Genomic DNA, 16,321 nt, shown 5'->3' with positions numbered 1-16,321 from the left:
GTAGTCTTGGAATGAATCTTTCTGGGTTAAGTCATGCTGTTTCAGGGGTGTAACATGAACAGTCTTGCCAATTATGTGAATATGCCACCTGACTATACTGCTCCTTCAGATATCTAAGCATTTCTCTAAGCGCATGATGTTAAAATATGTGTAGCCTATCAAGTCTGTGCCACTTTAATTAAAAAGGCTAATAGATAAAGGTTTAATGATCATTTAAGATGTGGCACCATGCCACAGAAAGCTCATTCCACTGGCAAAGTTTCCTGCTGGATGCTTCAATGTACTGTATTTTGCCGTACTGAGCATTTATGGGAGACCGCCCACTCCATCCCACCCTTCCCCAGTGGAGATTTCCGAACCCAGTACACCTCTAAAGCACTCAATACACTTTACCAAGCTTGCCCACAGCCACCTAAACCAGGCAACGCTATGGCATTAATGCCTGCAATTTGATGACAAGTAGATTAAATATACCATATCCCCATTAAAAAAGTATAATTTCTCAAAGACACCCAAAAGCAGCAGCCGATGAACCAATGATAATTATAGATTAGAGGAGAGACTTGCAATTGAACACCGATAATATGGGAAGAGAGGAGTAGGTACAAGTGATTTCCAGTAGAGGAGCCCTGCTGTAATATGACCATGTATCAGTTTTTTGGGGTACGTCCTCTGGAGCCTTAATCTATCAAGAGTTCAACAGGTACACCATCCAGGCATGGTTGAATCTATATCGGCTATACTAAACACAAGGCTGAATGTATTCCATAACAGTGGTGCAGTCAGCAGGATGGTGTTATCCTTGATGTAGCAGCTGGTTGTACGTGGTCCATTTTTATTTTCTTGTTGCTTTCCCTTGCTTGCTTCCATCTCCCCTTTTCTGTTTGTTGATTCTTTGATTCCACTACTGCCATTATGGGCCAGTACTCTTTTTGCACAAATGGGAAGTTAGCATGAGCTACAGGACTGTAAATGCTCAGCTTTTGGTAACTCAGATAGAGGTCAAACTGTCAAGTGCCATCTTGACTAGTGTGTTGGTGTGGATGTGTATGAGGATGTTGGTGTTTCAGAGTAAGAAGAGGGTATTGGGATTGAGATACCAGCTGAGACAGAGGACATAACCAAAGGGTAAAAAGTCATGCCGTAAGTCAACAATAAACATGTCAGTAAAACAGAAGAAAAAAACCTTAGATATTGTTAGATTGTGTGAACTGCAATCTCCTCTAATATGACTTATTCCCTGAAAAATGAACTTTGAGTTTATCATACTTTTCAAATAAAGAATCATTGGAAGTAGAAGGTAAAATGCAAACTCAAAATCTCGGAAAGTTTTTGTCTGTGGATTGTATTTTCCAATCTATTTTCTCAACATGTAACCTGTATTTTGTGAGGATAAACTTTTACATCTTAAACAACAAACCAAGGACATCAAGTTCAATCATTTCAACATGATTTACTTTTTTGTCAGTCTTTATTTTGTTTGACCCCCCCCCCCCCCCCCCCCCCTCTCTCGGCCACCCGAGCCCAATCCCCTGCCATATTCTGCACATGACAAAAAAAACGATGCAGTCAAAACATTTTTTAGCTGTTCAGGCAGCCAGTCAAGTTTCTTTTTGCATGTGTTTGTCGACAGTGCAAAGACAAGAAGATATCAGCAGTTGGTTGGTTGTCTGCCTAGTTGACAGAGAGTGATGGCTTGGAACCTTGGTTGAGTGTATCAGTCCTATTAAAGTCTGGGGTTGGGAGAGGGGAGTAACGAGTTAAGAGATGCTAGGGGATGCAAGAAAAAGAAAAAAAGACCTCTGCCAGAAAATCCTGGCAGAGAACTAAAAATATAGAAACACCATTCAACTGATGTCTAAAATGGATTCGGGGAACGGACTTCCGCTCATGTGATCCAGTCACATGAATCGTTGCAGCGTTGAGGTGAGTCGGTCAGGTCTCCCTATATTAACAAAACAAACAGACATAGATACAATATTTAGATCAAAACCCCCATTAACATAGTCCCAAAGTTTCCATGTGTCATTATAAACCAAATCACATTTCAGGCGAAAACGTCTTTAAAAATCCATAACTAGTTTGTTTGTGTCTAGTAAAAAGTAATAAAACAAAAGCTATTCAGCAATAATTTTTCAAAGGGCTGGATTTAAATAACTATTTGAACAATTAAAAAAAATATATAAATAACTCAATATCCCTGTTCTTAGAGTATGAGACCATTGCATTCTCTAATACAAGCCACATCCATAAGTATCATAATCAGAACAAGGAGAGAATGTGTTCTACCACTAGAGGCCAGTGCAGGCTATGACAGCGCTGTGACTTGTACAGTATCACACTACAATTTCCTCTCATCACCACTGTATTGAGCTGCTGTCCTCAAAAGACCTGTTTCGGATATACAACTGAAGGGGGCAAGTGCTGCACTGCATATTGAGGTGGGTTCTCTGGTGCAGTGAGGGCTGGTTTAGAGCCTTGCTCAGTGCACTGGGAGCCTCGGCTAAGACTGGTATAACGCCAGCAGACGGAGATGGGCGCTGTGAGACACCAACTGCTTCGTTTCTTTTTCACAAGGTTGGGTGAAGATTTTTTTTGCAGACTACAGGGTTGACAACATTACACGTCTGACTAGGACCCTTTTTGGCCAGCATTTCCTTCCACGCCCTAGCACATCTGTCATTGAAATTACTGTTGTTTTGCTTACAAGTGTGTCACTGCATATTTGTGTCATCCCACCGCTTGTTTCTTTCTCAGTCTTTGTTTTACAGTTCTCGTCTACGTTCATAAATACAGTTTCTTTAATATATAAATATAAATGTGTATATAAGCACTCCTCTGATCTATTACATTTCATTACAGTGTACTTTACTGAGACAACTGTGGCCCAGTTTCCTAAATGAATATTATACAAAGACTAAAAAGGCCTGTCGTTTGAGAATTTCTAGAACTGCACTTAATATTGATGATAGCCTCTTCCAACTAATATGTTAATATATGGGGAATTTTGTTCATGTGTCTACATCTGTCTGTCTGTCTGGCTATGGGCCTTACCGTTCTCACCTCCGTGCCGGTGGGTAGAGGGAGGGGGCTGCAGCTTGCTGACTGGCAACAATAGCGGATGATGAGAGACCTGTGCGAGGTGGAACATGATTGTATGTCAGTTATAGCTCCTATATCAGTATTTATATCAGTAGTAATTGTATCAGTTCTGTGGAAATCTCCAATGACCTACCATCCAGAACTTAAAAGGAATAGGAAGGAAAGATAGTCGACATCTGCAGACCTCTATTAAGGTTTTAAACCTTTTTACCAACTTTAACTTGGAGGGGGACCTTACACTTCAACCCCTTCAAAACAACAAAAGTATCATGATCAGAGCTCATCTCAAGACTGACCTGTGCCGTAGGACAGATCATACTGCCCCGTGAGCAGTGGGTAGCCGAGGTGGTGATGAGAGGGCATGATGCGCTGGGAGGGTGAGGAGCGAGGTCTGTCCACGTCCCTCTCCCTTTCTCTCTCCCTGTCACGGTCCCCTCCACCTCCTCTCTCTCGTTCTCTCTCCCTCTCGTGGGAAGACTTGTCACCCACCGTGGGGGATTTGCTTTTGTACTGACTGGCATGCTGGTGTAGGATATCCAGGGCTTTGGAGTCTGAGGCTGCTTTGCTCACGGTAGGGCTTGCACGGGATTTGTCACCGCCCTCCTCGCCTGCGGCCATCTTGCCGGCATAAGGAGAGAATGGGTAGCCTGCAGGCAGGTATGACCCTGAAAGTGAAATGCTGAAGTAAGTCCATGGATTAAGTAACAGATTACTGTGCTGCTTGTCAGTATTGCTTTCACGCTCATTTGTCGTCTTGGTTTAATCTTGGGTCATAACACCCTCAGAGACCTACAGCACTATAAGGCTATCAACTAAATTGAAGTGTTGGGGGTGTAAATTCCAATTGCAATGTGAGTAATAGTGGGTTTTATATAGCATCAAATCTCTTACCTGGATAGTTCTGCATCATTACTGAGGGCATTCCTCTGTACCCAGGATGGCTGGGGTCATAGCCCTGGCCATAGGGATAACCGTGCATGTAGGGCATGTACCCCTGGTGCTGTGCCAGGGGGGATGAGAACTGCATGTGGGCATTGCCACGTGGGTCTTTACTCATGCCCCGGTGTTCTTCAGACATTGCACGAGGGTCTGAGCCCTCTTTGCCCTCTTCTTTGGGACCACCGCTGGGTCTGGGCCTATCGTCCTTTCCTTTCCTGTCTCGCTCACGTTCTCTGTCCCTCTCGTCTTTCCATCGAGGCTGTTGTTGTTGTTGTTGATGCTGCTGCTGGTCATCTTCTTGTTGGGGCTTCTGGTTCTCAGCGTACTTGTTGAGGTAGACAATATTTAAGCATTAAAATGGGCTGCCTTCCTACAGAAATGATACAATCCTACATAAAGGTCTAAAACTGATAACGTAATATCCATAGGGTAAACATAATTAATAAAGGTTCCTAGAAATGTTTAGTGAGACATATGTTGTGCTAATGACATGTGCATCTCTGATAATATGAAAAAGAAGACATTTTACCTGTCTGTGCCATATTGACTGCTCTACTCCCGTCTGCCCTCTGTAATCTAAACCTGGCTTGGAGTCCTCTTTCCCCTGGTGTCCCCCTTCATTCAGCTTTATCTTTAGCCCTTCGGACTGCTGGGACTTTGAGTCTTCTCCCTTAATGCCTCCAGTGGACTTGGAAGGTTCTAAAGGGGAATCCCTAGTCTTGCCTGGAGGTTGAGGTCCCTTGCCCAAATCTGACTGACTTGGGGCTTTGGAGAGGGTAGGAGGCATGGATGCCTTCTGTTTCCACTCTTCTTTCATGGACACCTCTCGCTCTTTCATGATGGCATCTGATTTCTTTTCTGCTGCTCTGTGTTGCTCGGCCACCTGTCGCTGCCGCTCCTCGTACTGTTGTCGGTAGGCTGGGTTAGTGTTCAGTAAGTGGTTGTGATAGGCCTGGTCTGGATGGTATGCATATGGGGGAACGTAAGCGTACTGGTTGTAGTACAGTGGTTGCATGTACATGTTGGATCGCTGCTGGATTACTGAGGGTTGATGTTGTGGCTGACTAGAAGCAATGATGTCAGCTTTGCGATCTTCATGTGGTTCAACTTTTATCTTCTCTTCCCCCTGGTCCTGATCTTCCTCCCTTTTGACTTTGACCTGACTTTCTGCCATTGGTGTTCCTGTGTTGGGCCCACCCGGACTGGCGTTGGTGTAGTTTGGCGAGTAGTATGTCTCGTAGTTAGCATAGTAAGGAGAATCCTTATTGGAAGTCTGGTTGGGGAATAGGGTTTTCTTGGCGCTTTCCCTGATGGCTTGGTCTTCAGTTTTGACTTTGACACCTTCTACTTTCCCCTCCCCGTCCTCTCCAGCATCTGATATATCAGAGTATGCTGGGCTGTTGGTCTTTACTGAGGAGTTGTCAGCACCATTTTGGGTTACAACATGGAGTGGTGTTAAGGGCTGTGGCATCCCTGTGCTATCAATTCGACTGGCCACGCCAATGGATGGACTTGGGGAATTATCAGTGAAGCTGTAGATTTTATCAGCTTCAGCCTTGATGCTGGCTAATCGACTCTGGTGGGGGTCGGAGGAGCCATTAAGGAGTCCTTCACTTTTGCTTCCTGGATCTGAGGATTCAGAATATGGGCTTTTTCCATCTTCAGGTTTTCCACCTTTCCCTGGAGGTTTGGGGCTATCTGCTTCCTTCCCAACATCTTTTTTCTTTTTGTCCTTCTTTTTCTTGTCCTTGGAGCCATTAGATGCAGGGTTCAGGGAAGGATCTCCCATATTGGGGGGTTTAGGCTGAGCACTTTTCATTTGTGGGCTTTTGGGAACCCCCTGCATCATTGGAGACACCCCTGGAGAAGCATTGGGGTTTCCTGCAGAGAAGGGCGAGGCCTGGAGGGAGTATAGCTGCTGGGACGCTACAGTGCCTTGTGGTGGGGGTGGGGGCCTGGATGTCTTCATAGTCTTCTGTGCAAGTTTGTCAGACTTCACGCCACTGCTGGACTTTTTTGAGCCTCGCTTTTCCTCCATTCCATCATTGCTAGCTTCATCAGTCAGACAAGGCCCGTCATCACAACCTTCCATTGGTGTTCCACCAGCTTCTGGGTCTGCTTCACCGCTCTTCTTTTTACTGGCTGATCGTGAGCCAAACTTGCCAGGGGATGGGGACTGACTCTGTGCGTCAAAGCCTCTACCTTTGGGAGTGACCGACCGTGCCGGAGAGAGGCAGCCTTTCTGGCTTATAGAGGCTCCATTGCAGTTTCCTGGATCAGGATGGAGAGTGGAATCCTCCCCGTACTCACTATCCCCATCCAGGTCCAGCTTAATGTCATCATCATTGTGGGCACGAGCTTGGTGGTATTTGAGACCATTGATGTGCTTGTACTTTTTGTTGCAGTTGGGGTGTGGGCAGTCAATAAGGGCTGGCGAAGGGCAATTACGGTCTAGGGGTGGTGGGAGGGGTTCAGTCTTAATCGAAGGGATGGGGACAGAGGGCAGTATGGCGCCTCCACTATTGGAGTTTGTGCGCATGCGCTTGTTGCCTTTGGTGTCCTCTGAACTGGAATTAGGTTCCATGTCAGAGGTGGGTTTGGTCTTGCGCTTGCTGGCTGAGGAGGGGCTGGCCTTGATGTCCTCTGTGTTGCTGTTGGGTGGCGTGCGGCGTTCCGACGAGGGTTGACTGCCCCGTCTGCCCTTACTGTTGGACGCGGCCCGGGTCTTATTGCTGTTGTTGCCCTTGTTGTCCGATGAATTGCTGTTCTCATTTATGGGTGTGTTGCTGTTAGGCCTTATCCGCTTGCCTCGTCCTCGCCCATTCCTCATTTCCAAGTCACTGGTGGGGGATTCACAGAACCTAAATGTGTGAAAAATATACATTGGTATAACACATGAACAATTAATGACTGCAAATGGAGTGATGACTTGATAATTCTTCATAATCAAATGTATTACGAATTGTTTTACAGGTCAACATTAGGACAACATGCAACACAATAACTAATAAGTATAAGTACAACAGTGTGCAAAGGAAAATAGGAAAACTCAACATCAATTCCTTACTCATGGCTATGAAATGCTAAAACGAGGCCTGTGCACACCTGCCTTGTAATCATAACTTCATTCATATCCCCATGTCTCTTTAATTCTAATGTAATAATTTTTTTGAGCAACAGAGAAGGTTAGTAATCTGTGACAAATAGACATTAGGCTGCAATAAGTCATAGCTTCCTCCCTGAGATTCTTGACAAACAATTTCAACAGCAGCAGGAGATGTAAATACATCAGTAGGGTGACAGAGGCTCAGATATATGACTCATTACTTATATGAAACATGAAAATGATTATGTTCAGTCTACTAAGTTTGACAAATCTATTTTTCAAGTAAAAAAAAATAGAAGAAAAAATGTGTATGGGAGTGGGTCAAACAAAATACTTTTCTAATAAATATAAAACACCAGCACCTCAAGAAATACACCTAAATTGCATAGACCAGGCTCAGGGCTGATATTAACAGATTAATGAGATGCACTTTATGAACAGTTCGGGCAACTAAGTGCTGGTATGATAAAGTATAGAGTAAGAGCATAGTGAGTGATGAAAGTCTGCAAAATAAAATACTTTTTTTACTTGGAAATTCAACACCATCGTTGAAAACCAGTATATAAAATATAAAACATGGTGGTAAGGCAGACTTCTATTGATTTTAATCCAACAACCTGATGTGTCTTACACTTCAGTATCATATGATTCACTTGTTCAGCATATTGTTAAGTCTATATTTGAGTTTCAATGGACACTTCCTGGTTTTCATGCAAGGAGAGAAATATTACCTTGGTGGAGCCCAGTCATGCCGTGTGCAGTCTAAAAGGGTGCCAACATACGTCTTGTTTCGCCAGGTGACGTTAACCACCAGCATGCCTGTAAATGATAACAAAAAAGCGCAACAATGTCTGAGCTTTGCTTACTAGTATTTTCATTTATGTGACAGTCTATAAGACCACTTAAATCAGTGGACAAAATAATACAGTAGGCCTCAAATCCCCTTTAAGCTATACCAATAGTTGTTAGCTGAATGAAAGATTTTGCTTGTCTACCAGCCTTATATAAGTAAGCACTATACAAATGGTGGGTTACCATCTGTAAAGGTTTTGTTCGGCCCCTTTGAATTATTTGAAAGAAAAAAGTTAAAGTCTAAAGAGACTAGGGCTGGGTTGCACCAGCTGTATCTGTGGTCCATTTTTACTTTGTAGAACTCATGTCAAGCTTTAATAGTTCTGCCATGAGCCAGTGAAGCACAGCGTAGAGCACACAGAAGTTAAACTAATGTACGTCAGTTACAGCATCAGCAGGCTGGCACAGTGAACATTGAATCTGATACATATCATTGACATTTCTGGTACGGTATCTTTGGCTTAGGCTACTATTTGGCTTCTGTATTTCCATTTCACAAGTGTAACTTGGCTCAGCACCAAGTTGCTTGTAAAGATATTACCAGCGAAGACTGACACTTGACCTGGCAAGATTGTCAGTACAGAACAAGGCTAAAATGTTATACTTTGTTTCTTCCTCTACTACAGATCTGCTGCCTCCCATAAATTGCATTTGTGATCATACTTTTTTGTTTATGCAGTTAGTGTACATTTTCTATTTAATCATGGAGTATTCAAAAAGGGTACTTAATTTTAGCTCTAAGTGGATCAGCAAGCAGACATTTTCAAATCTCATTGTGGATCTTTCTCAAACATCACGGGGGAGGCTACTTAAGGATTTAATACCAATGATAGGCAAATGTACTTTGCTACATAAGAATGATCATTAAGAAACTGTTCCGTATAAAACAAAATGTGGACTTTCAATACAAGCACTAAATAATGATAAGGAGCAACATTGCTTTAGAAAATACCAAGTGGTCTCACTATAAAAATGATCTAAATGTATTGCCTCTCTCCATTGGTGCCCTCAGAGTGCCACCTCAGCACTGCAGAGAAACCGGAGGCTGCAGTGAAGTAACTTGTCTAATGGCTCAAGAATGCTGGCTGGCAGCTTCCATTCCGGCTTGCATTTTAGTAGCTCAGGAAACTGCCCACCCACTCCTCACTAGGCTAGTTCATAAGCTCCTCCAGCTTTTCTTACCCTGACAAGATTAAGTTCAAGTGTAATTTTTCTTTGCTGAACTACTGCCTCTGGTGTAAAACACATTATGGTGCATAGGGCACTTATATACTTTTACAGGAACTTGCTGACACTTGGCCACTGGCACTTTGCTGCTCTGGACAGTAAACATGACTGGACGTCTCTGGTCCTTGCGCTTTTGACTGGTGTGAACTGCGCATAAGTGTGTACTAGTAAGGAAGGTCTTTGAGTTTAGTCTTGCACCACATTTAAAAGGATTACACCTCTGAAGCCTTTTGAAACATGGACCATAGGACACTGTGACATGAAATTCAACCTTGACAGACAGCAGTAATTACAAGCTTTATATCAGTCTAAATACCCCCAAAAAATAAATACTAAAATGAGAAAACACAATTCTACTTTTAAGCTAATCTTCCATTTCTAAAAAAACACACATATCTGATGAGAAACTCTACTGTTTGCATGAGTGATCTCAATTAAATCTTTGAACTTGTTTGCAGAAAGAATGATCATACTGGGTTTCACAAAACGATACAATTTATTTAAAATTGAAGTCCAGTGAGAAAAGTGATTTCAGACATCCCCCTTCCTTTCCCTTTCAACCTCATTAGGGTTGCTAAGGCCGACTGAGTGAAGCCAACATTAATGAGGGGAATTGGCCCGTAATTTCACCTCTCATTTCCTCTCAAATGCCACTGAGGAACACACAGCGGCCCTCGTCCACCAGGTGCCCTTGAATACTATTATTTAATAAGACCTTGAAGGCAGGGAAAACCAGTTGAAGGGGATGGGGGTTGTACCTGGTTGCATGGGTCACTGGCTCCCCCCTACTGACAATGTGTTTCATTAGGTTCCAGTTGGGGCTACATAATCAGGTCCCCTGCTGCTGGTCACGGCTCTAGGCTAGGGTTTCAGCGTCTGACCTCTGGTCTGCTCGGACTCAATGAGACTTCAGTTGGTTTGCACCAATTTCCCTGACCATTGTGGTAAAATACAAATGGTTGTCCCCTGTAGGCTTACTGGGCACAAAACAAGTGTGTTTACATGAAATATCTGACATTTTATTAATTATCAGACGTTATTATCCAAAGGTATGTACAAATAGTGCTAAACGTACGGCAGAAGATAAAGGGTCAAAAGTGCCTATTTCTAACAGCATTTCAGTGTTCGGTCATGAAAAGGTATCTACAACTAAAAAAGTATGACCCCATTATTATACATATAAAAAATGAAGACTTGGCAATCATAAAGTCAGCATAAAAGCTTATCTGAACAATAACTTGTTCGTGAACCTTAAGGAAAAAAGCAATCACTCTCAAACAACATAATCGCACTTTCAGCAAAGGTTAATTATCATTACGCACACTGCAACACCACAAGCTGCTGATGTAAATCGAGCTACTAATAAGGTTTGCAAGTGCTCGGTGTCCCTGTGGAGATTGCACTGTGCTCACACCAGCCATTTTGTAATAAGAGCTCTGTTCTTCAAGGCTCCGTGGCGATGGGAGGTGAGAACTGAAAGGGGGGAGGAGGGCTGGGCTGGAAGTTGTTATGCTTGGTAGGTAGAAAAATGGATGATGATTAAGAGAAACTGGATGACTGCTTGCAAGAAAAAAGTTTGCACATGTTATGGAAAAACAATGTTGACATCTTGACATGTCCTCGCATTTTAAATTACTGAGGTGATTTTTAAATGTTTATTATTTATATAAAATCCACCGCCATTTTCAGTTTCTCCACAATTGTGGTTACATACCCCGAAGGGAAGCAGAGCTTGTGGAGATTCATATCTACTTTGTCAATTTTCTTACCTACCAGGCCAACATTCATTATGAATTTGAAGCTGCTGACCCTTTACTCCATGTTTTTAGTGACTGCTGGGTAAATGAGTAGTAGACTTGTGTTGAGAAAGGGACATTCTAATGGGTTATGAGTCATATGTCCACATACCAAAACCAATAGTCTACTGGAGCGGTATTTTCCATGAACTTACTGAAATAACTGCATCAGGTGGAGTGAAATTTGTACAGTAGTATGTCTGTCATGTGGTCATAAGTACTTTTAAGCAGCACTTATAAGAAACACTTTGTATTCATCCAGAACATCAGCTCATGTTGATGAATCATCAGACTGGGTGTCACCTTTTAGCAAGAAGCCTATTTAAATACGGCAGTGAAAATTCTGAGTAGATTAGGACCACTGTGTACTGTTGATAGTCATTCAATTAATTTACATGGAATATGATTACAGTGATGAGGAAAGGGGTTTAGATGTAGACGAGCAAATTCACAGTCCCTCATCAATAGACCCTGGAGCATTGTCCTTCAAATTAGATGACAAAGTGATAAAGCAAAGACAGGTTTGTCAAAGGAGCATTATTCAAATGATAAATGAAAGAATGCAAGGCTCATTGATATGTGGCACACATGGATTTCAGTTTTCCATTCTTTAGGACATCTCCTTTACTGTTAAAACAAGTTGGTTGTGGTTAGATATCTCAACTTTCTTTTTCCTTTTTGGCCTGTGCAGACAGCTGCAGGCCACTTGTCAGTGTTCACTCCATATTTCAAGGGCATACTGCTAAAGCAAGCTTGCTGTAAGACGGTAGAACCCCTTTGTAAAAATATTTCAATGAGGCCTTTGACAGGTAGTGTTCAAAAGAGCAAGGAAGCATGGCCAGCCTTGTGCTTCAGACTAAAGTACTCCCTTCCAACAACCTGACAAGAAGCTTGAAATAAAAATCAGTTGTGGCTAAAAGATTACTCTCCAAGTGTGCCGGTTAAAATAAATCATTAGAATGATATTAACCTCTTTCTCCACTGACAACATAAGGACAATAATATAGCATAATATAAAGTGAACACTGATGTCACAATTCTCAGACTGTATTATTCATCTTTTAAGATGCTACTGTGCCTCGAGGACCCACTAGTGAACAGCTGGCATGCATTGCTGATGGGTATGACATAGGGTGGAAGGGGAGGCAGAGGAATATTGGCGTAGGTCTGGAGTATTTGGCTAGATGGGCACTCTCTGTGTTCCCTGAGCCAGGGAGTCTGAGCCAGAGCTTTCTGGGACCCGCTTCAAGAGCAATAAACTTCCCGAGCGTTTTAGAGATGACATTTGGAGGTATCAGCATGCTAAGCCTGAGAGGGGTTGGCTCGCTGCTGCCACCCCCACAACCCCCGAGCTGCCACTGACGACAACATTGCCACACTTGTGCTGAGGGATTTGTGTCAAAGCTCAGCCTTAAAATACCAACCCTGCTTCTCCCCTGGTCTTTGTTTCATGTGCTTCAAGGTTTTTTACGTGACAGGATCTCTCTCCCTCTCTCTTACTAGTTTCCTCCTGTCAAGGGTTGAATGCATTAGACCTCCAGAATACAAGGAAACACAGTGAAATCTAATTGATTTGCATGCAGATCCATACTACTCTTTAAAGGTCGACATTTGCTAGTCAAATCCATTGCAAAAGGTTTCACCGTCAACCGCTTCAACCGTACATTACAATGGATAAATTGTTAATTTTGTGGTTCTTGAAGGCTAACTGTTGCATGGGCACAAGGTGAATTTACCAGGGAATTGTATTTCTGCATTTAACTTCTTGGCCAGGTGTTGATGTTGATGTTTAGCTTGAGTCTTTTGCAAGGGCGAAAGGCAGAGGTAAAGTAGCAGCTGTTGTTGGGCATGCTGAATGAGCTTCGACAGAACTCACACACCACATTGCATGCCTAAACAGCTCAATATGAGTCTTGTCATGCAGAAGGGGGTAGAGGACTGCTGAGCATCATTACTAATTAGGTTGCATCTCAAATGGCAGTGGCGCCTCTGTATAATGTCGATCCTCCTGGCAGCCGGAATAGATTAGCCCCGACTTCCTTGTTTGGTTTTTGTAAGATTCAAGGCTTTGACAACATAAGAGATGCGCTTCTCCAGTGTCTCATGGTAAAGAGGTAGACGATAATAAGGGTCTTTCCTATAATTCTGTTACTAACTGTTAGGTACTGGGCAATAAAAACAAAAGCCATATACGTTGTCCTGTGATAGACATGTCATCAATAGCAATAAGAAAATTGCTTGATAGAATGATCGATAAATATGTTAATGCACTTAAATGCATTAAATTCAAACCACCATTAAGGTACATACATTTGTATAGTTTGGTTGCAAACAAACTCCAATTATGCTCGCTCCCTGGCTCATATCCCTTGATAATGGTGTGTGCTACAAGTCACGCTCAAACAGCCAATCATTGTTTTGTTCAGTGGCACCATCGAAATGTGACGCAACAACAGAAACGGTGTGGAGTGAAAAAATGAGTGAGGAAGACATTGCTGATAAAAAAAAAGAACAGGTCAGCTTGCCAGTATGGCAGTTTTTTTTTTTTTTACGATAACAGAATATTGTTGTGTAAACTGTTCAGGAAAACCATCCTGACCAAGTTCAGGAATACAACAAATAAACATATTTTAACACCTTAGCCATTAGATTTGCAAGTGTAAAACTGCATGTAAGCGCAAATTAAAGATGTGTATCTTTGACACCTGGTTTTCAAAACCACATCATAGATTTGTATCTATGAAATGTTGTTACTGTTTGACAATAAAATGAAATAAATCAAAATAAATCAAAATAAATCATCGGACCTGCACTAATAATTGGACGGCCTTCGGACTGAATGCAGTAGTCAGGCAGCGCGTTCTGGAGGAGTGGCTGTGAAGGGATATTTTGGTTTCAATCCTTCCAAAATCAAACTAAAATTGCTAGGTTCGCAAAACTTACCTATCCTGCCTTCAAGTAAGCCATTGATGATAGTTAGTTAGAGCGGTGATAAGCTAGTGGCATTAGGACTCTCAAAATAAAGGTCTAACATCTACTTTACCAGTACAGTGTAAACCTCAGATTCAGGTCCAGAATCCCCCCAGTAAACCAGCTTTTTCCATCACGTGACTAATTGAGATGCAAAATTCACATTATATCGAGAACTTAGCAAGCTAGCTCAATTGTTGTAACAAATTTTTGTGCCTACACCTAGGTAATTGATGATAGATTTATATCTCTTTAAATAAACTGATTATCCAATTTGGCCTCACTGTTAAAGGAAGAAGACTGTTACAATAAGTCTAAATATGTAACAATGCCATGGAATCTAATTTTTAACCAACCTTTTTAAAGGAATGTTCCTTTAACAAAGCACATTGGTTTCCAAGCACAATGACTGTGATATTGATAAAAAAAACAGGCTTCAAACGAGGGGATGTGCACTCTGACGACCCTTATGTTTCTAAAGATCTGAGCACTGTGGTAACCTCCACACCTGCAGAACAAGAGTGCCTTTGCCCCCTCACTCTTTAAAACCACTCACCCTGCTGAACCAGGTAGAGGCAGATGAAAAAACAGGCGTCTGTCAACTTTAACCACTACCTCTTTCAGCAGCCAAAATAGCTGCTTGAGAGAATGAGGGGAGGAAGGGAGAAAGACACCAAAGAGAGGAGGAGGAGACACACTTTCTCTGTGGGAAGCAGAGAAAAAGACAGCACACAGACTCTTGCTGGCTCACTGCCACAGTCGTGTCATTAACAGACATGGCCTTGTCTACCGCCTGCACCGTGCCCAACCCCCACCCTGCAGTTGCTTTCCCTTCCTTGGCTTGAAGACTGAGTGAGGGAAAGACTAGTTGGTGCACAGGCTGGAGAGAGAATCAGACACAGTGCCCACGGCTAGATGAAATAAGCGGTGTGAGTGAGAGAGAGCGATAAAGAGCAAGAGCGTGTGAGGGAGAGGGAAAGAAGAGAGAAATAAGAAAAACACTTGAAAGCAGACTGTGTTGTGGGAATGTTGATGAGGCAGGGACCTTTCTACAGTGGCTGCGAAAAGACCGGCAGTCACAGTGTCTGCGTGGGTGATTTGTACCCAGCGTGCCTGCAGAGCGATGGAACACGAGTCCCTTTGAAGATTAGGTGTTTGCATTATTTTGCATGCACAACTGAAAATGAGGCCAGTTATTCAGAACCGACAAACTGGGCCTGCGAGTGATATACAAAAATAAAATAAAAATAAAAACATCAAAAGGGAGAAATTCTGCATCTTTATTTCACTCGGACCGAACAACATTGTTGGGGGGAATCCAGTTATTCCTTCTTGGTTTAAAAGTAGAGGTTAGTGTTGTGAGGTATACTGCTGAAAATGGTCTGTATGCCTCAACCACAGAAAATTAAGACCACTGAAAAACTGACTGACATTCACCATGTTGCTTGATTTTTAAATACCTTCTCTGAAAATGGCATTTGAAATGTTCAAGATGTCAGACCTTTTATCCCTCATAATTGTATCTGTCAGAGTTAGATATTTTACTAAAGCTGTTTGATATTAAACACAGGTAAACTGATCCAATGGGTTATCAATTGCTTTCATTTATATTCATGAGCCAGACGAGACAAAATGGCCTCTTGTTTACATTCAAGTCCCAACAAAGCAGTTTTATCTGTCCCCAGTTTTATGAGCGCAAATAATCTCAGTCCCGTGAGGTTAACCCATGGATTGCACTTACCGTCTTCCGTTTCCTGCCACACTATGCCCTCCAGATTAACGCTTGTGCCTGGCTCGCAGGGCCCCAAGCACTCGGGCTCCGTCGCCAACGCCACATCCGTGGTGTTCACAGCCACGGAGCGTGTACGAACCATGATTTGTTCGCATGGCGAGGCAATCTCGGTGTTGCCCACGGCTGTCATGAAGTGGAGAGGTGGAGGGGCTGGCGTGGACACTGGAGAGTCCATCTGGAGGCAAGATGGAAAAAAAGACATTAGATGCTTGACTTACAATAAAAAAAAACTATGTAAACATGTGTCAGCAGATTCTTGATGAGGAAATGCCAAAAAAAAGAGGAAGTGAACAAACTGTTCAAAGCATAGGAGAGACCCAGGAATGCAAGTCTGTCAAGGTAAAGTTGATGCATAGATTAGACAAAATGTGCTCTGTTGCGGTTGCGTGACTTTTCTACTCCCCCAACTCCACGAGCTGGTTAGCAAAGAGGCCACTGAACCCTTTCAAACCCCTACAAAGGTGAGGGAGTTGTGAATGCTCCCTCTTCCTTCTGCAAGCTCTCCCCCTCTGTTGCCACACAGTCAGATCTTGACAC

General features: G+C 42.8%; 1 protein-coding gene across 3 annotated transcripts in view; it reads right to left on the bottom strand.

The window, feature by feature from the left end:
• Positions 1-1,488: 1,488 nt before the first annotated feature.
• The window catches only part of LOC124481548 (zinc finger protein 609-like), a 48,140-nt gene continuing 33,307 nt past the window's right edge, over positions 1,489-16,321 (bottom strand). The window contains exons 3-9 of one of the 3 annotated variants that reach the window (XM_047041594.1): positions 15,734-15,959; positions 7,879-7,966; positions 4,571-6,902; positions 3,994-4,366; positions 3,399-3,767; positions 3,055-3,133; positions 1,489-1,945 (exon numbers count right to left, since the gene is read on the bottom strand). In XM_047041594.1, the coding sequence (XP_046897550.1) occupies positions 3,060-3,133; positions 3,399-3,767; positions 3,994-4,366; positions 4,571-6,902; positions 7,879-7,966; positions 15,734-15,959 (3,462 nt within the window). In that variant the 3' untranslated portion in view covers positions 1,489-1,945; positions 3,055-3,059. The remainder of the gene's footprint in view (positions 1,946-3,054; positions 3,134-3,398; positions 3,768-3,993; positions 4,367-4,570; positions 6,903-7,878; positions 7,967-15,733; positions 15,960-16,321) is intronic. The other 2 variants (XM_047041593.1, XM_047041595.1) reach the window with 2 other exon arrangements.

This window comes from Hypomesus transpacificus, chromosome 19 (assembly GCF_021917145.1).
Source record: "Hypomesus transpacificus isolate Combined female chromosome 19, fHypTra1, whole genome shotgun sequence".
Lineage (NCBI taxonomy): Eukaryota > Metazoa > Chordata > Actinopteri > Osmeriformes > Osmeridae > Hypomesus > Hypomesus transpacificus.
Note: the sequence above shows the minus strand (reverse complement) of the source record. Positions and strands in the feature narration are given on the sequence as shown.